The sequence below is a fragment of the Lissotriton vulgaris genome, chromosome 9 (assembly GCF_964263255.1).
Source record: "Lissotriton vulgaris chromosome 9, aLisVul1.2, whole genome shotgun sequence".
NCBI lineage: Eukaryota > Metazoa > Chordata > Amphibia > Caudata > Salamandridae > Lissotriton > Lissotriton vulgaris.
Genome location: NC_141697.1, coordinates 248308211 through 248330307, shown reverse-complemented (window position 1 = coordinate 248330307; position 22097 = coordinate 248308211). Strand labels below are relative to the sequence as shown.

Here is a 22097-nt window from a genome sequence, read left to right as displayed (position 1 = left end):
GGGTTCAGATGCAGGCCAGACGCTTCCCCGGGACGTTACAACAGCTGAAGGCATCTGGGTTCACTCACTGCTGGGCATACAAGGTCATAGTCCATACATCGTCCACGTATAGTGTGATACGGTCTCCATGCCCTCCCCATATTGGGGTCTGTAAACTGGGCCAGAGGTTCTATCGCCAGGGTGAAGAGGAGGGGAGACAGGGGGCAACCCTGTCGAGTCCCTCGCTCTACGGCGAAAGCATTGGAGAGGACCCCTTTGACCCGGACTAGAGCGAGAGATTGGAGTATAGGACTCAGACCGTGCTCCAGAAACTTATGCCCAAAGCCTGCACCAACTGGAGGTAGTCCCAGTCTACTGTTTCGAACGCTCTCACAGTCAATTAGAAGCAAGGATAGATCAGGTCTGAGTGTGGGTCAGGGCCACGTGGAGCTGGAGGATACAGTGTCTCATGCTGCTGGATGGCATTAAGCCGCATTGGTCTGGTTGCACCAGCTCATGTAGAACATGTTTGAGCCTGCTGGCTGGTACGGATGCAAAGATTTTGACCTCACAATTGAGGAGCGATATCTGCTTATAGGCCATACATGATGAGGATGGGGCTGTGTCTCAGGTATTACAACTGTGGTGGCCGATGCCAATTCCAGCAGGAAGACCCATTGTGGAAGGCCTCCTTGTATAGCGATAAGGATTAAGGGTTCCCCAGAACGCAGTATAATATTCCATGGGAAAACCATTTGGGCCTGGGGTTTTACCGGGTGTCATGCTAGACAATGCCTCTCCAATTTCCTATGCAATACTGGCAGCCTGGGAGGGAGATAGAGTCAAGAAACGATCAGGACACATCCATGCTCCTATCCACCAGGTAGGCATAAGATGTACAACAATAATGGGCAAAGGCTTGGCCTCTCTCAACAAGACTTTGTTGAGGATGGCCAGCGTCGTCCAGGACCCCGAGGACAATCTTGTTAGCTTGTTGACGGGAGAACAACCAGCAGAGCAATTTCCCGTTTTATCTCTCTAGCTATAGATCCAAGCGGTCATGGCCTGCCTTGAGAAGGCAATATTTTTTGAAGCCACGATCGATCGAAACCTGAAATCTATTTTTAGATCAATTTTCTTGACTGGGCTCTGGAGCTTGGTCCCAGCAGAGAACCAGATGGTGTTGTAAATCTTTTTCATGTAACTAGAAAACCCACAAGGGTACTGGATTATAAGAATATCAGAAAACTCAACTACCATGCTGATGTTTGAGAACTAAAAGTTAAGTAACTGTTTTAGCAGCTCTACTCGTAAGTGGTGAATAGGCAAATACGGGTATCGGCAAAGCTCCTATATACTTTAAAATATAATTATCAGACTGGTATTTTGTCTATTTAAAGAGTACAGGCAATGCCAGACAATACAAGCTTCAAGATGACAGTTTATGGTAAATGAGGCATTGCATGTGCTTGTTCGGAATAAGAAATGAGCCATCCTGGAAGTCTTCAGGCAAACAAAGCTATGAAGATATTTTCACATTTGGAGGGAGGCTATAAAGACTAGGAGAAGATTCAACCTGTGTTCTCCTCTCACTTTCACAAACCGCTGTTTTGGATGAGGATAGGCCACGTGGCATGAAACGAAGATCGTCAGCTTTCCATGGCTTAAATTATTCAGGATTGTTTCAATGGAAAGGCACTGTGTTGCCTGAAGATAGTCATGTAAGTGTGTTGATTCGCTGTGCAGAAAGTAGCAAATTGGTCAACTCACTGGATTTTGTGATGAAATCTGTGCTTCATATTAGAAGCTACAGTAGTACATTGCTTCCCCTTTAAAAGTATACCTGATCCAGAGGATTTGATGATCGCGCTAGAAGGTAGTTAGCCAGCAGTCACAACAAGGACTTTCAAAGTCATAAGTGTTTTTAAGGTTAACTTCAGCCGATGGCATCCACTGACTGGAATGAACATTCAAAGCTAGGAGCTGGTCCTGTCTGTAGGTCTTAATAACTTCCTCAAACAAGCAAGTCAGCTTACCCACAAGATGATTAATGGCTAGAACTGTGAGGTCAGGAGGGCAAAAACTACAGCTGAACACCTTCTCTGACTTCTGAATTACAAAATGTTCTTTGGCGGTCTATTGGGAAGAAAGTTACAAAGTTCTCAATACTGTTCAAATTTTGAAACCTGTAAATAGACAGGAAAGGGGCAGCCTGCAGATGCCTGCTGGATAAAATATAGTCCGGTAACTTTTCCCTGGTTCTTCAATAATTTCACATTTTTATCTAAGACTGAAAAAGAGGATGCACTAGCCCTTGGAAATTAGCCAGTGATGTCATGGCAAATACAGATCACCAAAGAAAGATTTTCCTTGTTGGTGAGATACCTGGATTTAAGGTCCTGGACAAACAAGATTCATAACACAAGTCTGTTCATGTGGAAACAGACTGTTTAATGATGGATTGCAGAGCTATTACCCAATAAGAAAATCTGGAAGTTCAGTAACACAGAACAAATGTATTAAAAAATCCAGCACAAGGATCACACCATCTGAAAGTTACCATTTTGCTAGGAATTGAAGCAGGACGTTATTTTTAAAATGTATAAATCTAAACTTGAAAATAATGGAAACATTTGGAGTGCTAGCATGCCTTCTGCTTGCCTTTAAAATAGGCAGACTTGCTCTTTTTACAACTTACATCATGCAGCGAGGAGGTCTTTCTAAACAGTACAGTAGACAAGGCTCTATTGCACTTGGTAATTCGTAATTAACACTTAAGTTACAACCAGCCACCAGCTTGTAAAGCGCGGTCAACATGGTGTAAATAGCTTCATAGTCCGTTCAGCAAACCAGAATTACTATCCAACTGTATTTGTGGGGGGGTGGCTAGATGACAGACGCCTGAATTCATTGCTCCACACCAGTCCGCAGTGAATCCTGCATAACTTGCTGTCCAGGGACGCCACTGGTCCCCAAGATGAGAGGGCAAGGGTAATTGGAAGCCCAGGGTGAGTCCTCGCCTTGTGAGGTAAGTGCAAGGGGTCTGTCTGCATGTCAGTGGCCAGTGTGCTTTGCGCCAGGACCCCCTCGGATCTCAAGAGAAGCTGCCGACCCCATGGTGAAGGAGAGGAGAGATGATCCGAGGTCCTGCCTGGGGAAAAGCACAGGCTTTGGGGCACGGGTCAGTTCCTGGTGCTCACGTCTGATGGGGCCAGATGCCAGTGCCTGGACTCCCTCCTCCTCCCCCCCCCCCGCTCCCCCCCCCCCCCCCCACACACACACGCCGCCCCTCTTCACCCTCTAGATACTGCTGAGGGGAGAGACACAGGCCCCGGAAATGAGGCCCGGAGGTGAAGCCTGGCCTTAGCACTGAAAGTCGCGCTCAGAGATGCTGTGGCCTAGGGAGGGGGAAAACCAGAGGCTCTCCTCGCTGGCCACATCTGGGGAGGAAGGGGGTGCACTCTTGAGACTGGCACCGAACGAGGCAGCTCCCTGTCACCAGTTGTGTGACAGAGGTGCCCTGGAGCGAATTTGCATTCCTGCTGGCCTGCCGGTAAATAGAACGCCACATCAGACCGAAAAGAAGAACAAAGACAAAGAGTACGGGTCCTAGACAGTAGGACAAAAGAACCCCAAGTCTAATAAGAAAAGATTGGAAAAAGACTGAACATAATTAGCAACGTATTTCCTTTGGATTCTCACACCAGGTTAAGAAGAAACATTAACTCATATCAGTGTCCTACACAAAGTTCCACAGCCCCGAGGAAGACCTTCTGAAAATCCTCCCGGTCCGCACATGAAGGTCAAAACGCGTCGGCACATCCCACACAGAGGCCAGAGGTATCTCCGCTTAGATCAACTAAGTGTTTAAGGACACACAAGTCTAAGCCTGATTAAGTTGGCTTAGCCATGGACTAACTCGGGTGTTCTCGGACCTCTCCCCTGTTTTTGGACCGAACAGTAAAGTAGTATTGAGGATCCATAGGCAAATGGTCCAGTTACATTCAAATAAAGTAGGACAGCTTAAATCTATATTAGTTTATATTTGAATTTGTTGTATGTCTTTTGATTCAATAAATTCATGTATGTACAGTATGTTGAGTTTGTATCTATGTAAATTACCATAGCTCTGCTATTAGGAATGTTTGCTTGAAAAGAAAAATAATGTACAACAAATTGAAGTTAAAAAGCCCATTCAGTATAACCTTCAGTTACTGCATTTTTTGATGTAAAAACAAACATAATATGGTATAAAAATTATTGTAGTAATTGTGTTTCATTAAGTGTACATACTTGTAGGTATTAGGAGACCCACGATGTTAAAAACTTCAGAATGAATGGTCCGAAAGGCATTTGTTTACTGCATGGCCGGCGTAGTATAGACCCCACCAACTCATGGGGTGGGGACAGTGACGTGGCAGTGAAGCCTAACATGGACGGAGGTAGGTGGCCCTTCTGGGGTTTGCCCTGGGCGGAGGAGCCTGCTCTGGTTGTATGGTGGAGTGCTGGCTGAGGAGGCCTTCCCATTGGCCGACGTTCGCTGGGAGGAAAGGTGCTTATCTGCAATGGGGAAGCCAAGGACCAGAATTTCGAGCGCCCTGTTAGGCCTGGTCTTGAACATCCAGGAATTGTGGTAGTCAATTAAATGGCAACACATCCGCAGGTATCTCAAACAATGAGGGGATCACATTGCCATGCTACAAGAAACAACTCATGGGTACCCTTAAGGGGTAGGCAGAACATTTATTAATAAGGAGTGGAGATGCATCCTAGTTCAAGGCAGATTTTTCAGCAGGAAAAAAAAAATATATATATATATATATATCAAACAAAGGAGAGTCTATGAACCGAACCTTCAGTCCATGTTGGTGCCACCAAGTCACCTTGCTGAAAAGGGTTTGATCCTGGGTGGAGATTTTAACTATGCGGGGGACACTTCACTAGACTACTCTACCCCATCTCAACCTGGGGCGCAGACCCACAGGTCGGCCACAGGCTTCTGGGTGTGGTTGCAGAACTGAAGCCTAGAGGACTCACAAGGGTTGGAACGGGACTACTGTTATTACTACCCCATTTATAAACTACACACTTGACGGGACCATTTGCATGTTCAAGCCAGCTAAGCTAATACATGACATTCACAGATTATCGCGGCTGCAGCATCTGACAACCCACTGTTAATTGGCTTCTGACCAGAGGATAAACGCCCATAGATAACTGCATAGGAACTATGCGCGGCAGCACTCGACTGCTGGTTATAGGGATTCATTGCCGGATGCCATTGGGGGTACTCTGAACTTAACCAGAGCTCAGCATCTACTTGTCTAGTGTATGGATAGGTGTTAAAGGTTGTGATCCGGACACTGTCTCAACCAAACCATGGGCACTTGGAGGGAACTGGACCCTGAACGACATTACACAAGCTGAACAATGCTCTGGGAACTGACTTAGGAGCATTCCCCCAGATGCACAAAGCTAAAGATCAGTATAATGTTGCCCTGGAATGCCTGCGGTGCCATGACTACTAAAATTATGTTGCTAGGACACATGAGGAGGAGGGACGTCCTGGGAAGCCGATAGGTTAGAAGATTGGACCGGAGACTTGATGCACACCTATTACTCAACTCCGTGCGGAAGATTGCACAATGCAATATTTTTCCAGAGGCCATCAATGCGGCGTTCATGGATTACATGGAGCTCTACTGATGTCCAGAAGTCACCCTGGCGGCGACAGGGACCGCCTTCCTGGAGCAGAAAGGCTGTCTGGCATAATTTTAGAGGGGGGGAGCAAAGACCCTTCACCAAGGGGCAACTCCCCCTCCCTGGTGGCTAGTGGGTGGATCCCTGCTTGGGGAGCGCCCTCCTGGGGCTATCCCCAAGCAGGGATCCACTCAACGAATCCTCTCCCATGTTTTTCGGTGCTTGAGGGGGGGGGGGGGGGGGGGGGGTGAGTGAGATAGTCACAGAAGCACCTAAACTGAAACTAGGTTTGTTTTCCTTGTAATGACTACAGCGCACCATGCGCGTGATCAGCATTACAATGACAAACACATAGCATACTTTGGTGGCTTCCCCAACTCCCAAAGCAACAAAAAAAAAGGGGAAAGGGAAATCCCTCTGCTGTTTACCGCAGAGAGATTTTTTTAAAGTGTGCTCAGGACAGAATGCAGTGACCATTATTAGTAACATACTAAGTATTACTAACGTATTTATTGTCGAATGCATTGAGATAGTTTTAATGAACAATATATTCCTGTTTAACAATGATTTTTATTGTCCAATCAAGGGCACCACATGTGGCTCCAGCATGGGAGCCACATGTGCTCCCAGTCTGGCATGCCTATATGTAGGTAAATTTGAGGAATTAAATATTTATAATGAAATCAATCCTTTCTTTGAAATCATTAAGCAGTGGTCTAGGTTTATAGACAACGTGTTTTTTATTTGGGCGGGGGAAGAAACGGACCTCAACTCTTCTAGAATGGCTCAACTGTGGAGATCCAAAACTAAAATTTACGGCCAATAAAAGTCGGGAATCTGTGGACTTTCTTGATATTACAATTAAAGAAAAGGAGGGCAAACTGGCAGTTGAATTGTATGTGAAACCATCAGATAGAAACACCTTATTGCACCACACAAGTTACCATCCTAAATGTCAGAAAGATGAGATTACCTTTAGCCAGGTTTTGAGCATTAGGCGCAGTTGCAGTGATATGAGAGATTATGAAGCACATGCTATGACTTTAAAACAGAAATTAATACAACGAGGGTATACGAAAAGCCTGATCAAAGAGGCTTATAAAAGAGCTAAATATTTTAATAGAGATAGCCTTTTTGAGAATAAGGAGATACCTACTAAGAACGAATCAAATATAGTGATGGTATCCAACTATAATGGAATGAACAATAGACTAAAGAATTTGATTAACAAGAATTGGTCCCTTTTGAATAAACCGGGGACAATTCCATTGTGCAAACAAACATTTGCATATAGAAGGAACAAAACCATCCGTAATTGTTTAGTTAAGACTTACAGGGAACCAAAAATGAGTAGCCAAATAAGCATTCAGGATGGCACCAAATTAAGAGGTAATTTTCTGTTCAGTACCTGTACACATTGTAAAACCATTATAAGAGAACAGAAGGTTGATCTTAATGGAATATCACATTGGATGAATGATCTGGTCAATTGCTGAACCAAAAATGTAGTTATTTAATCGTATGTCCTGGCCAGAAGGGCTATGTAGGCGAGAGTAGCCGAGAAATGCGACTCCGCCTAACGGAGCACAGGTCGGCAATAAAAAAAATAAAATCACAGAAAAAAATGCACCCCTGGTTGAACACTGGCTGGAAATTAACCACAAGGAAGATGAATACAAATGGTTCATCTTGGAAAAGATAAAAATGTCAGCCAGGTGTGGCAATATTGACAAAGAGAAAATTGAGAACACAATTCTTTAGGTCTAAGTTTAAAACTTATTATCAAGGTTTGAATAATAGAGAAGAGTGGGAGACTCATTAGATAATGGGAGTATAAAGTACCAATAACACGTTAGCCCTGCACTTAAGTTGTGTAAGGTTTTTAAGTTCTGAAAGCTATTGATGAAGATAACTGACCTGATTGACAGGGAGGTTAAGAAATAGATGAAGTGGACATTTAGTATGTACTATCTGTAGGTTTATAATGAGTGAATATTTAGATAAATGAAATAGTCATCCTACATAAACAGGGGCAGACATAATGAATGGGTATTCCAAATATATAAAATATTGTTTACCACAATCATTATCCTAAATAAGAAAATCGTATTAGGTTATAAATGCATTTGATATATTTAAAACCCCACAAGGTGTCGACTTGTGGGTTGTGTTTGCGGTTATAATTGGCTAAGTACAGATGGCCATATCAATAAAGTTTATTGAAAAGGAAAAAAAGTGTAATGAATGTCACTGTAGACTAAGCCCTGTAAAGTTTTCGAAGGTATGTTATTCAATATTGGAATAGGGAATGATGCCCATTCAGTTCTGGAAAACAATAACTTTCGTGCATTTACACTTTAATCGCGTCCAGGACAAGTCGGGGAAGTTTAGTTTGCTCGAATGCGATAAAAAGCAATGAGAAACTACAAACATGGCGGAGGCATGCCGTAATCACGCTCTTTCAAACTTGCGCGTGAATATAAATAATGGCAGTAGATGAAGCTTCGCTTTTCCATTAATAAACAGAACCCCCGCTTCGGCAGACGTTACGTGGCCTGGAGTTAAAAAATCACTCCATGGTAAAAGCCACTGGGATTTCGCATTTTATTACCAAAGTGCTTGTGGTTTGACCCAAATATAGTTACAGGTATTTTATTTTAGGGATAGAGCCCATGGGTTTTGGCATGCTGATATTTTGTTAAGTGAATGCGGAGGGATAGTTAGCTTTACATTAAATAAAAGAGCAGAGTATGACTTCTGAACAGACCCGGATTGGAAGGGCGGTCTAGGCAGGTTGTAGGATGTGACATTCACTGCAATTTTTTAATGTAACAAGAGCGGACAGCGAATGCCCATAGCCAGTGAAAAGATGCCGTGTTATGATAATTATAAACATACGGTGATCAAACACGGGTTTTACCTGTATGGGACATATGAGCTAGTGTACACCGGATGGAGCATTTGGGCTTGGTATTATGGCTCATCGTTTGGAATATAAAACAGCAAGCAAGTTTAATGTTGCTGTTGTAATGCGAATACGATCCGATATGGAAATGTATGTGTTGTGGGATTGTAACATGTAACTCCGTTGCACAGACCGATAAGAAGCAGGTCCTAGGCACACCAACATGGGAAGGGATTGTCCTGTTAAGCTTTACTGCAATTAAACAGCTTGTACATCATTGGTACTTTATTTTTCTAAACAGGAACGAGTATCATGCTACATCTATAAAAGCGGTGTATGCTTGGAAAGAGTGGGATATCGAATTGGCTACCAGATCTCTACAGCATCGATCCTATGTAGGAATTTCTAAGAAGGACAGTCATTTTATATAAATGGTAAGTGTCCTTTGCTCAACACAATCTAACCCTAAAAACAATCAGAAATAATCTGCAGGCAATAAATACATGTTAATTTACAATGTAGGTTGGATATGAACACCAACACTAGTTTCCAGAACGGAAGAGGTGAACATTAATATAAGAAACAACAGTATCGTAGACCACAGAAAGTGGGAGGTTTTTGAAAATTATTTCATGTGAGTATACAGAGTTAGACTATGGAGGCTACACTGAAGGGATTATAAGAAATGCAGTATGAAATAGTTACAAAAAATTGTTTTTACTTGCATTTGACAGATTTTAAACCGGAGACCTTATTTAAAAGGAAGTAGAAGGAACCATTGTATGCATTCCTCCTGAGAAAAATTGAATGTGAGCACTAGCCAGTGTAAAAGGATAAGCAGAGAAATTATTGAGTGAAACTGTGCTAGAAATAAAACTACTCAACTAGGTCAATATTGAAGCCTGACTGAGTTCTAAGTGACTGCCTAACACGATAGGACAGTGGACCGGACAAAACCAATAAGTAAACTGGGTTTTCGGTCCTTATAATATTTGTACATTGAATAGTTTACCTATAGGGTATAAGACTAAGAAGATTAACTATCAAATTCAATTATTAAAAATAATAGCCCGTAGGTTTTAATAGTACCACAGATGAATAGAAGAATATTGTTAAACTTACCAGGGAGAATAGATATAAACTGAATGTCTAGCACATGTATAACAAGTGTTTAATTGTATGTATGTATTTATTTTTAGATATGTTGGCTGGCACAGTCAAGAATATACGGTTTTAATGTACTTGTCCTGAGGAAGGTGTTTTCAAATTATCCTGACACACCGAAACGCGTCGACATAAGGACATTATGTGTTGTAATGCATTGTTCTTACACACACACACACGTTATTACTCATGACAGAATGGTTCCGTCATGAGCACACTGGCACTTATGCTCATGACGTAACCATTCTGGGTTAACATTGTGTGTTTTGTCAACTTTCCATTTACTCCAATTTTGTTTAATGTTTTTATTATGTAGAGTCCAGTGAAACTAACTTACCCCTCAGGTGACATTCTCCTTGTAGCTTAACCTCCAATGTTAATTGCTAAATAGCAAGAGGGTGTATCGCTACAACAATCTTCCCAATGCAAAAAGGGGGGGGGGGGTCGCACACCACTCACTCACCAGCGGGATCGCCCCTAAGGACTATGGTCAGTGTAGTTCAGTATTCCGTGATGTATCCTTCTTCGCCATCCCTGGACACGTGTTTCGGGGTATTTACCCCTCATCAGCAGGGAATAGGCCATCTTCTTATCTTCTGGGGTTGCCGGTGGCTGCCAAATATTGCCAGGTCTAGTACCACACGGGCGCGCGGGTGCGGGGTCCCAGGCTCGTCAGCCCGCTTAAACATTTCAAAAAGGGGGTGGGGTCGCACACCACTCACTCACCAGCGGGATCGCCCCTAAGGACTATGGTCAGTGTAGTTCAGTATTCCGCGATGTATCCTTCGCCATCCCTGGACACGTGTTTCGGGGTTTAAGCTCCCTTGAGCAGCGGGCTGACGAGCCTGGGATCCCGCACCTACGCGCCGGAGTGGTACTATACCTGGCAGATATTGGCAGCCATCGGTGACCCCAGAACACTGGCTATCCCTGCTGACGAGGGTTGAAAACCCGAAACACGTGTCCAGGGATGGCGAAGACAGCGAAGATAGCAAGATCGAAAGATGATGCATCGCGAACACTCTACTACAATGACCAGAGTCCTTAGGGGCAACTTCCGCCGGTGTGTGAGTAGTGTGCGACCCCACCCCCTTTTTGTAACTTTAAGCTCCCTTGAGCAGCGGGCTGACGAGCCTGGGATCCCGCACCTACGCGCCGGAGTGGTACTATACCTGGCAGATATTGGCAGCCATCGGTGACCCCAGAACACTGCCTATCCCTGCTGACGAGGGTTGAAAACCCGAAACACGTGTCCAGGGATGGCAAAGACAGCGAAGATAGCAAGATCGAAAGATGATGCATCGCGAACACTCTACTACAATGACCAGAGTCCTTAGGGGCAACTTCCGCCGGTGTGTGAGTAGTGTGCGACCCCACCCCCTTTTTGTAATCTTCCCAATGCGATGGACCTTCTTCAAAATTCTGGTATTACAGTTGGGCGGACAGGACAGTGTTGGAGAGACAAAAGGCAATACAAGACAACAAATCCTTTCCCTTGGGAACTTACACTCCTGAGCTGGAAAGTGAACAATCTGAGGCAGAGTGCTAAGGTGTTGGAGGGCTAGGGATTAATGAAGTTTATGTACCTCTCATAAGTTGTTGTGTTGCTCTGTCCCCTAAGAGAAGGGATGACTGACTCATGATACCAGAGGCAGACTTTGTAGGTCCTTTAAATCTCTATTTGAAAAAAAAATTCCCTCCGAGTTTTATTAGCGTGAACCCGACCTGCCTGAAGGTATCCGCTTTACATGAGCACCAGTTGCGTTACAGAAGTACATATTAATTTTGTTAGGGACGGGGCGATTAAGTGATTTACTCAGAATCACAGGATGTTCAGCCTCCCTGCCAAGTCTCTAACCCGGTTTCCCAGCTTCGAGGTCGCCCGCTCTAGCCGTTGGGCATTGCCATGTTGAGCGCTCCATTAAAAACAAAGTGCTCGGAGCTTCTAACAGCCGGTAGGAGCATCAACATTCCAATGTTTAACGAAGCCTGAGGGGACAATTTGAACATTCTGCCCTCTAGGGACAGAATGTTCTAATAGCTTTAGAGCACTTTGTAGTGGGCTCTACCAGCCATTAAAGGCCAGCTTCCTTGTGGAGCAGGCCTTTAATGGCAAGTAGAGCCCGCTGTGGCAAACTCCAAGGCTATATAAGAACATTGAAATGTTGAGTGCTCCATTGACGATAATGGAGTGCTTCGGTCTATGAATGGCTGGTAGAAGCCGGAGAGCAACATCCCAAACTTTTTTTTCATTTTACAGCTGTTGCACTGAACAAAGGCCTCTCTGAGCCAGAGTGAATTTAAACCTCCTCGAGCACCGAGAGGACTTAGGTTTTTACAAATTAGAACATTCTGCCCTCTAAGGGTGGAATATTTCAATAGCCTTAGAGCCCTTCGTAGTGGGCTCTACTGGCTATTAAAGGCCTGCTCCCTTGTTAATGGAAATTGCCTTCAGCTTGGGACTTTAACGCTGTAGTGGGCCTTTAATGAAAGGTAGAGTCCGCTACACTCGGCTCCAAGGCTATATATAATACATTGCAATGTATTTATGTATACGTTTTATATAGCACAAGCTAGACCCGAAGGTATGAAAGTGCTTTACATAAAACATACATACCCTGAAACCGGTCCCAAGATGCTTGTTTCCGATCCAGGGAGGACCTGGGCTGGCAGTTTAGTCTTGACCCTGTGCCCCATGGGAACAGTGCAGACTGATTTGCATATGGCTGGGTCCAAACAGGGGTGGCGTAGTAGGCAAGAGAATGATGGATTTAATGTTTGCATTGTCAGCATCCCGTCCATCATTTGTTTGCCGTTACAAAAAAGAAACGGCAGGTCCCTGTGAATATGAAGTTTCCATAGTCCATTTAAGAGAGATCTCGAGATTGTATTACTGTCTTCGGTGATGAAATGTCTAATTTTCTGGAGGAGTTGCAGTCAGAAAATGCTACTTTGGCTGCGCTTTTGATGTGATCATGCATTGTCAAGTTCTTGTCGAGGGTGATTCCTATGAGCTTTACCGAGTTGGACAGGGTGAAGGAACAGTTTAGGGAATGCAAGTTGCTCGAGCCATTCTTGGCTTGGTTGGGGATTGCTGTTCAGGGCGAAAAGTATTAATTTGGTTTTATTTGGGTTCAAGTGGTTCAATTTAAATCAGGATTGAATTTTGGTTAGTGTGGTGCTGAGGTGTAGGATGTCACTGTGATTTGATTTTGTAGAAGAGTTGTGTGTCATCAGCATATAGGTGATACTTAACCTCTGCTTGCTTCAGGAAGATTGTAAGGGGTTCCATGAAGGGACTGAAGAGGGAATGGGAGAGTATTGACCCTTGGGGAACACCGAGGGTAACTTGTGGGTTTGGAGAGGCAGGAGTTGATTAGTGGTGAGCAGTGTTGAAGAATAGATGTGAACCATTTAAGGACAGTGCCATGAATACCAGAGCGGATCTTGTGTCTCAAGTAGAGCTGAGTGATTGACCATGTCAAAAGCCGCGGATAGGTCAAGAAGGATGAGTAAGCATGCTTCGCCTTAGTCTAAGGTTCTATGGAGGTCATCGTAGATATTGTGCATGGCAGTTTCTGTGCTACAGCCCTGTCTGAATCCAGATTCGAAGACTTCATTAAGGCTGTAATCTTCTATATGTTGGTTAAGTTGTTGAAGAATGCACTTCTCCATGGTTTTGACTAGGAACGGGTGGTTGGAGATTGGTCTGAGGTTGTTGAGAACATTAGGGTCCTCCCCGGTTTTTTTCAGTATGGGAGTGATTGGTCCTAGTTGGAGGGAATCTGGTATGGAGCCTGAGGCAAGGGATGAGTTGATGATTTTTGTCCAGAACGGAGCAACGAAGTGGTTGAGGTTTTGTACTATTGTGGACGGGAGGATATCTGTAGTGTGGATGATAGGCTTCAAGTTCACAATTATACTGAAGACTTCTTTTTCAGTCAGGGGTTTGAAGTGATAACAATTATCATTGTTTTTCAGTTGGGCTAGATCATAGCTGCCCTTAGTATAATATAGTCTATTTGGTGATTAGTAAGTCTAATGGGGCATGTGAGGAGAGAAGGCAGATATGCGACTTGGGTGAAGGATTGATAAATTTTTGAGACTCTTTGTGAAGAAGCTGGCAATTTCTTCACAACGTTCATAAAAGGCTGATATTTCACGAGGTGATGAAAGGGAGGTTTGACTTTTTACAGTGTTGAAGAGTTTCTTGGGCCTATTCTTGGCAGGGTCCAGTTGGTTGAGGAAAAAAAAAAAAAAAAAAAAAAAAGGAGGGTTCTTCTCTAAAAATGTGCTTTTTGAATGACAGCCGTACAGTTCTCAGGAGAGCTAGGTGCATTGTCGGAGGGTTCTGCTTCATGCCCTTTTCGCAAGTCTGAGTTGTCGTCTCTCCCTAAGAATTGAACAAAGATTTTGAATTGATTAGTCTCATCTTTAGTTTGAGTTCCGACATGTCAAAACAACTCGACGGCGAGCAAGTAGGTGCAGTACCTCTTTCAACACAATAAAATTGAATGGGAGCAATATCTTTCTCTAGATGTTCTCTTTTTTGGATCTCCACCTGTGGGAGTCCTCAGTGAGCAACTTACGAGCACTTGTAGAGGGTGCAGTCTCTCCTCAATAGTCAGAAGTCTCACCAGTCTGGGAATCTTGCAGTCTCAGGTGCTCCAGTTGGTTATGGAGGAGAATCTTCTCATCCTCCCTCCAAGTGCAACTGGAAAGGGTCTTGCAGTGGCAACACATCTTGGGGTCATGAGAGTCTGGCAAACAGACGATGCAGAACCTGTAAAGGTCTGTTTTTTGATATTTTACCGCCACATTCTGGGTAGTTCTCAAAAAGGACTGGAATTTTATGAAAAATTAGATACAATTCCTGTCGGGTAATAATCTAAAAATGCTCTGCGCCCTAAAGGACGTTGAGCGAATCAGTTTAGCAAACCTGAGTGAGATTTTTGTGGGGGAAAAAAAACTTTATAAAAGCAGAGCTCTGCTCCAAGATCCTGTCAGGAGGATCCAGAAAAAGAAAAAATAAATAAATAATAATAATAATAATAATAATAATAATAATGAGTAAACTGCCACCTACAGGGCATGGTGGACACTGGAGGTCAAGAGGCTCCTAAAGAAGCAGTGTCCTATTTGCATTGTTTCAACACTGCAGCCTATACAGGCTAAGTTGCTATAATCTATTTCGCAGCTTACTTTAAAAAAAAAGTCAAAAAGCATTCGTTTAAAAAAAAAAAAAAATCAGTTCATTTTGAAGTAATTTTTATGTGACTGACGAGTCTGTCCCTTTTTTCTTCTAAATTTTAAAGTAACTCTGTAATCACTGGCAATGCAGCCTGTTTTTAAGGCTGCAAAAAAATCAAAATGTCTGTCACATAGGTTTCCTGGCGTTCCCAAAGTAAGGCGAAGTAGATGAGACTTTGAAAGCCCTGCTCCCGGGATCCCCATGCGTGGCGGGTCAATTCAGTGCTTATGAGACAGATCGACCGAGAGAAGTAGTAAACATCCAGGTCTCTCTATCAGTGATGAAAAGCAAAGCACACCAGGCACAGGTGAACCCTAAACTCCAATTCAGACAACCCCAAGTTAAGGTGGAGTTCGTGGTGGGAGATACAGCTATAAATTAGGGAGGATACAACCAAGAGAACCTACTGCCGACAGTCTCAGAAGCATCACATGGAGCAGAGGACAGGCACAAACAATTTTAACAAATTTCTTAGTGGTCTCTACACTCTTTCCATAAAAATCACAAGAACTAAAAAAGTCTAGGCTGCGTGCCTTCAAACAGACATGACATTTTACAAAACAAATTAAAAATACATTTTTTTTAAACTTACGTCAGCTTGAACATATTTATTTTGACTAAAGGAAACCGACTAACACAAAGGAAACAACCACAAGCCTATAAAGCAGTGGATGTTCACTACTCTTGCCCATATGGTCTTAGTCTTAGATCTTAGTCAACGAGAATGCTGTGATAGATCTGGATTTCCTCAAATGCTTCACAGACCACATCTTCAAGAGTAAAATTAAAGGCTCCCCAAGGTCTATTGTACAATAAAGAAATAGCTTTACACCAATTATGCCCCCACCAGTAAATTTTTTACTCCAAGACACTCAGGGAGGATGCCCCAAGATGCTAGCTGATGAGAATAGTTGGGAGAAAAATCAATCATACTCCAAACCTTCTCACTGAAATTCAAGCCCTATTGAATGAAGGTAAGAGTGCAGAATGGCCAATAAGTCAGAAGCACAGTTCTTATACAACACAAGCCTAATGAAACCACATTTTCACACACTCCCCAAGACACACAAGGAGACTACCGTTTCTTGAATGTCCATTCATTTAAATAATCTGTTCCATTTTTTTTAACTTGGGCAATTTTGTCATTTATTTATCAAACCAGGGGTGGTAAAGATGCCCCGTTTCTCAAAGACCACACATTACTACAAAAGCAATTAAAAGACCTCTTGTATGACCATAAAAACAAACTTTTTGCGACAGAACCTTTCGATACAAATACTCCCAACAAATGACCAAGAAACTGTAGGATGATATTATGTTTTCACCTGAATGACCTATTAGACAACAATCTCTTCTTAAGTCATGTGCAGAGATGGCAACTAAGAACTATTTTAAATTTGAAGATTGTGTGTTTCAGGAGATCAGCACAAGCATCAAAGGGTTTGTCCTTTGCACAGAGTCGGGAAAATTAGTAGGTACATCATTCTGAAGAACAAAAAGGCACTCATCAGCAAGATTCCTTAACTCAACAACATTACCTTTTCCATCCACAAGGACAACTTTCCATTATTTGGACAGGAGAGGAGACCGAACACATACTATTAACTGTTTTGTCAAACAATATACACTTGCATCCTATGTTCACTAGTGTATATGACAGAACTCCTCTTCATTTTAGACCTTTGCAACTAAACATAGGAAGGCCAGGTGGCCAGTGAAGAATTCCCAGAAATCTTATACAGAAATTCCCTGCTGGTGTGCTATGGCATCAGCCTCAAAAGATTCAGGAATAACAATCCCTTTGAGCAGTTCCTCCATATCTAAAAGAATGGTTGTGAATAGAAAACGTTTGCCACCCAAGTGGAAGACCACAACTTCTAGATCTGAAGCAAGGAAATATCCTTAAAAAATTATGAAAAAGAAAATCTTCCAGTGGTGAGGGCACTCACTGGACACCAAGTATTCACCAGTTCCCACTGCAGCCATGACTGGACGCTTACGACAAAATGAATATCCAGAACTGTAAGAAGAGATGGTTCAAATAGATATACAGTCTACACATTATCCATCCTGAATATAGATTCTCCAGTGAACTGGAACTTGCCCATATCTTCCCTGGATCAGGGGAGCTCCACTCTTGCAGGACCAGACAGCTAGTCCTCCGGTTACAGGTTAAAGCATCAAGTATTCTTCCAACTTTGCCCCCAGCTTGAGACAACAGCCAAAAGATATGCTGCACTTCCAATAGTTTGATCATAGCATACAATTAGTTAACAATCGTTGAACAAACCCAGACTTTTGACTTGCAAACGTTCTCACACACCACAGCACCATTCATGTACACAAACCAGATCTGGATATGACCAGGCACACACAGACGTACTGTCAGCCATTCACCAATGCACAGAGGCTAATAGACACACAAACCAATCATGAACAGAGGCAACAAGGAGACCAGAGGGGATAGCCAGTTTTTTCTAGAGGTCATTATATGCTTATATGATCAATTCAAAGCTCTTGGCAAAGTTATCATTAGGTCCCAGTTACAGACAGCTTGAGCAGTCTGTTGCCAGACGTATGGTTTCCAATGCATTAGGTCTACACAGAACAGGAATTCGGTGAGACCCTGGCTCATGAATTGGATGGTTTTACCATATTTCCCACTTACCTGTTTTTGAATCAATGGCTTTTACTTCCTATTCTTGGGGTTGTCCCATCCAAGAGCATTTCAGGTTGGGATCCGATTAGATGAGGTCTCATTACATCAAACCTTGCATTTTGCTGCATTTGTCATCTACTCTTCCTGCTCTTTTCCCCCTCATTTCACTACATCCCTATTATTTAACCCCCGCTACCCACTCAGTACCCTCTTGCGCCCCATGCTAATTTTTTTAGCACCTGCTGTGCTGTCAGCAGGCAGCCATTTTACTTTTTAATACCATTTAAAGATGGCAGCCTGCATATGAAATTGCATAAACATGCAAAGCAAGCACCTTGCAAATTATATTTTACCAATGTCATTTAATGATGGGTAACAAAAATAACACTATGTACATCTGGCTTGAAGTGAGAATAGTATGATGTCAGGACAGAAAGAAGGGGGGGGGAATCCTTTCAGGACGAGAACCCACTCACCGTTTGACATGCTTCGTCAGTTGGGTTCCCTCCTCACACAGAGGTGTGGGCTACGACTCCCCTTCTTTTGTCTGTCCTGACATCATACTACCCTCACTGTTCTCACTTCAAGCCAGATGTACATTGCGTGAATTTTATCATCGTTTTGGGGGCTAAGTACGTCTTGGCTTTTCAGATCCCGTCATACCCTATGTGAAAAGACCATTTAATGATGGGTGACATGCATAAGTGCTGATTCAGGGTGGCCATCTTTCAACAGGGGATTGTTATAAATAAAACACTTTCAAGGTTAGCCACCATGGATGACCACGCGTCCACGACTGCCATTTCTGAGTGCATCGGATTTTAATTTTCAAATCTGGTTCAAACATGGCACCCACGGATGCGCACTCCTTTACGGCAGCAGTTTACCATAAAAGGAAAAGTGTCCGAAAATCCAACACATTTCATTGCAGAGACTCATTGGATTTGCCAATACTTATTTCACTCTTGCAGACAAAGATGCTTATAAAATAAGAGGGTCGGATATGTGCTTAAATGAAGATTAGCAGATTCATGCTTTAGTTCCTTTGCAGAGGAAATCAACTTCTATTTGCAGAAATCAGTGACTAGTTAAGACACATTCTATCACTGGCCTCTCCTGGAGAAATCAATTTTTCAGTGCTCTGTTAAATTTCAGTGTGCATGCCCATTTAATCACTAACTTTTTTGCACTCCCTATGCAGTCATTTGGCCTCTTTGCTATAGCTTGCGCTTAGTAATGTAGCATTCCAAATCTCCAGCAGTAAAACGTCACATTTAGAGTTTGCACATTGCTCATGTACACCGACCAAACGGTATCCAGCCTTGGTTTATTGTTCCAATTGAGCAAACGGACTGCAAATCCCAGAATGCACCAATTTGTTAAATGAAACTACATGTTTAGAAGTGTATGTTGGGTGTGTATGGAAAAATCGGGCTCTCTTAGTTAAATATAGTTGAGCATATATTAACTGCACTATTAAACACACTGGTATTTTGATAACTGGCTTTAGAAAGAACTACACAGAAAGGGCATGAAAGCTCCTTGGAACTTTAAAAGCATGGACGTATCTATTGCGTTGCCCTCTGCTGAGAGTCTGCATTTTTGCAGATGACTTGTCATCGTGGTGAGTCAAGTGCACCAATATTCTGTCCAAGGAAAACTGCTTTCATCAGCATCAGACGACTGAAAACATGTATGGAGAATGGTGCACAGAAGCTGGAGGCTTAATCATAAACGAAGCAACCACAATGCAATACATCTAGTTTATTCTTTTATCGTCAAATGGATGTGGAATATTGGTTGCCAGCAAACACAGCCAAACTTGCAAACGGTCATGTGGTACCAAGATCTATCAAACGAGACATGCAAAGTAGCTTATGCACTCGGAACATATTTTTATAAATGTAATTGGTATATTTTTTATGATCATCAATATTCACATTGCAATCATTCCATGTCCCCTTTCAATTTATATTTAAGTTTAAGGATTCGTTTAGAAATCTAAGCAAAAGTCCTTTTCTTACCGTTTTACTTGATGGGAGGTAGAAGTCGCGTTTTTTACTGTGTCCCTATAAAAGCCAACCTTGCAGGAACTCTTCATCATTACGAACTCCGCCAAACGACGCGGTCAGAACCAATCCATTGTGTTTGAATGCAGGCTTCCCGACCAGCGCAGTTCCTCAATAGTTTATTCTGCTAAAAATTAAAACAGGTAAACTTGAGCAACACATGTGGTAGTAACGGACAACCACGCCTTTCTTCATCTCTTCATAAAACACTTGCTGCTAGCTAAATAGCTTCGGAGGAAGGTAATTTTTCAAGATGAAATGAATATTTTATTATGAACTACTTAAAAGTTAATGCTGATTAGAACATGATGCCAGCTTGAGGACAGCAACAGTATATTAGATTACACAGAGGAAACAAAAACGACAAGTACACACCTTATCTTAACATGTGAAGCTGAAAAAGAAAATATTTTAGTTGTCTCGAATCAAGCAAAAGCAGCGGGTACTGCTATACAAATGAAGACTTTCACATTGGAAAAATCAAAATATTTTAGGGGTAAAAAAACTATTGAGGATAACTATTCAAACTAGGCACTATCGCAATTTAATAGATTATTGCGTTGAATGTAACTAAACCTAAATGAGCAATCTATTAAAAACAACGGTACTAAAAAAAATGTTTAAACTGTTCTGCATTTACTTTTATTTGGAGGACGAAACACCCAAAGTGGAATAGATATATGTTGGATTGATAATACAACAGGTAATCTGAGACAAATGGGTGTGTAGGATTTTTTTTTTTTTAGGTGATCTCGAAAACTATCAGGAGACGACCCTGGCCAACTATTATACATCTACGCAGAGCTTTAAGTGGGCCGGGTCTCCAGGGGTCTGAGCACCGGCAGTTTTAGGTCGAGCAGACCTACTCTCAATGCGTGAGCATTGAGAGTGTCTGCTTCAGACCTTTTGTGGCCCGTATTAAGGGATGTGGACAGCTACCAGACGCGCGCTTTGACGAGGTCAGATTTCACCTCGGGAGCGAGCGTCTGGTAGCTGCGCATGCGCGAATGAAATCCCTTGCTCACACACACACACACACACACACAGGCAGCCACCACCCCTCTGCATGCACGCACACACACACACAGGCGCGCGCATGCACACGCAGGCATACGACACACATACAGGCACACTATCCCCTACCTCGCATTCTCTCTCAATCACACATGCGCACACACATTCCCACACGCACACACGCGCGCACACACTCCCCCTCCCCTCCCAGGCATACACACAGGCACGCACGCACTTCACTTCACTTCACTTCAGCCCTGGGCCCCACTCACCGACTGCGCTCTTCCGGCGGGCTCCTCTCGCGCTTCGCGCGTCTTGTCTCCTCTTCACAATCGGGGCTCCCTCAGGTCCGAGGAGCCCCGCAACAGGCGCCACACTCCTTCTCCCCGGCCCCCTCCTGGGGACCCGGGCTGATCCGGACCGGCAGGGCGCTCCATGCGCCAGCAGCTCGCGGACCTCGGGAGGCGGGACTTCCGGTCGGCCGCGACCGGATTGGCCGGCCGGCTAAGAGCTTCCGGGTCGCCGCGGGCCGCCTCCTCCCACCCAAAGCGGCCCGTAACCATCGATTTCCTCTAGTTTAAAGATTGCGGTGGGTTGACCATGAATTCAGAATCCTTTTCGGAACAGGGAACAGAGGATACCGAATTTGCACGGTATGCTATATTTGGCGGAATTCGAGAATGCTTGGTTTACCACTTAAAGTTACGAGGCAAATGCGATAATTACTGCTACAAGCCATGGTGTATTATTGCCTGGATTTGACACGGCTAACTATTAATTTGAGGTTATGCCTGCTAATTGTGTGATGATGTGGCCTAAAAGGGACGATTGCTTCAGGTTATGCCTCATAACTGTGTAAGAATGCGGCGAGAAACTGACTTAGACCATTGTCACAACGGCCGATATAGTGTATTGCTTTACAATTGGCGAAAGCGAGATTCCCCCTAGTGTGTGGTTCGCCGATTTCCTTGTCAACATGTCCATGGCGCTACGGTTAACTCAAATTCCCCTGGATTGAATGTCTTTAAATATGAGGGACACACTATGTGTGATGGAATTTTGCTCCCCTCTACCCTCCCCCTTTTGTAGTTGTTTAAGCCGATTTGGTTGTAATGATTTTGCTAACCCGGATGCAGGAAGTATGACAAGGACAGAGGGGGCTCTGTGTGTCCTCAGTCCACCATCTCGGCACTGGCACTGCACCTCGCAGCCTTCCTCTCTTTGGCACAGCGCCTCGCAGCCCTCCTCGCTCGGCACAGCGCCTCGCAGACCTCCTCGGCACAGCGCCTCGCAGTACTCTCCTTTGCAGCACAGCACCTCGCAGCTCTTGTCCACTTGTCCGGCTGCCATCAGGAC

At 43.6% G+C, this 22097-nt stretch overlaps 1 protein-coding gene across 3 annotated transcripts in view; it reads right to left on the bottom strand.

The window, feature by feature from the left end:
- Positions 1-22097, bottom strand: part of FBXO34 (F-box protein 34) — a 197222-nt gene that overhangs the window by 95175 nt on the left and 79950 nt on the right. For 2 of the 3 annotated variants that reach the window (XM_086937443.1, XM_086937444.1), the window contains exon 2: positions 19683-19851. In XM_086937443.1, the coding sequence (XP_086793569.1) occupies positions 19683-19762 (80 nt within the window). In that variant the 5' untranslated portion in view covers positions 19763-19851. Of the gene's footprint in view, positions 1-19682; positions 19855-22097 lie in introns of all 3 variants that reach the window. The other variant, XM_086937442.1, reaches the window with a different exon arrangement.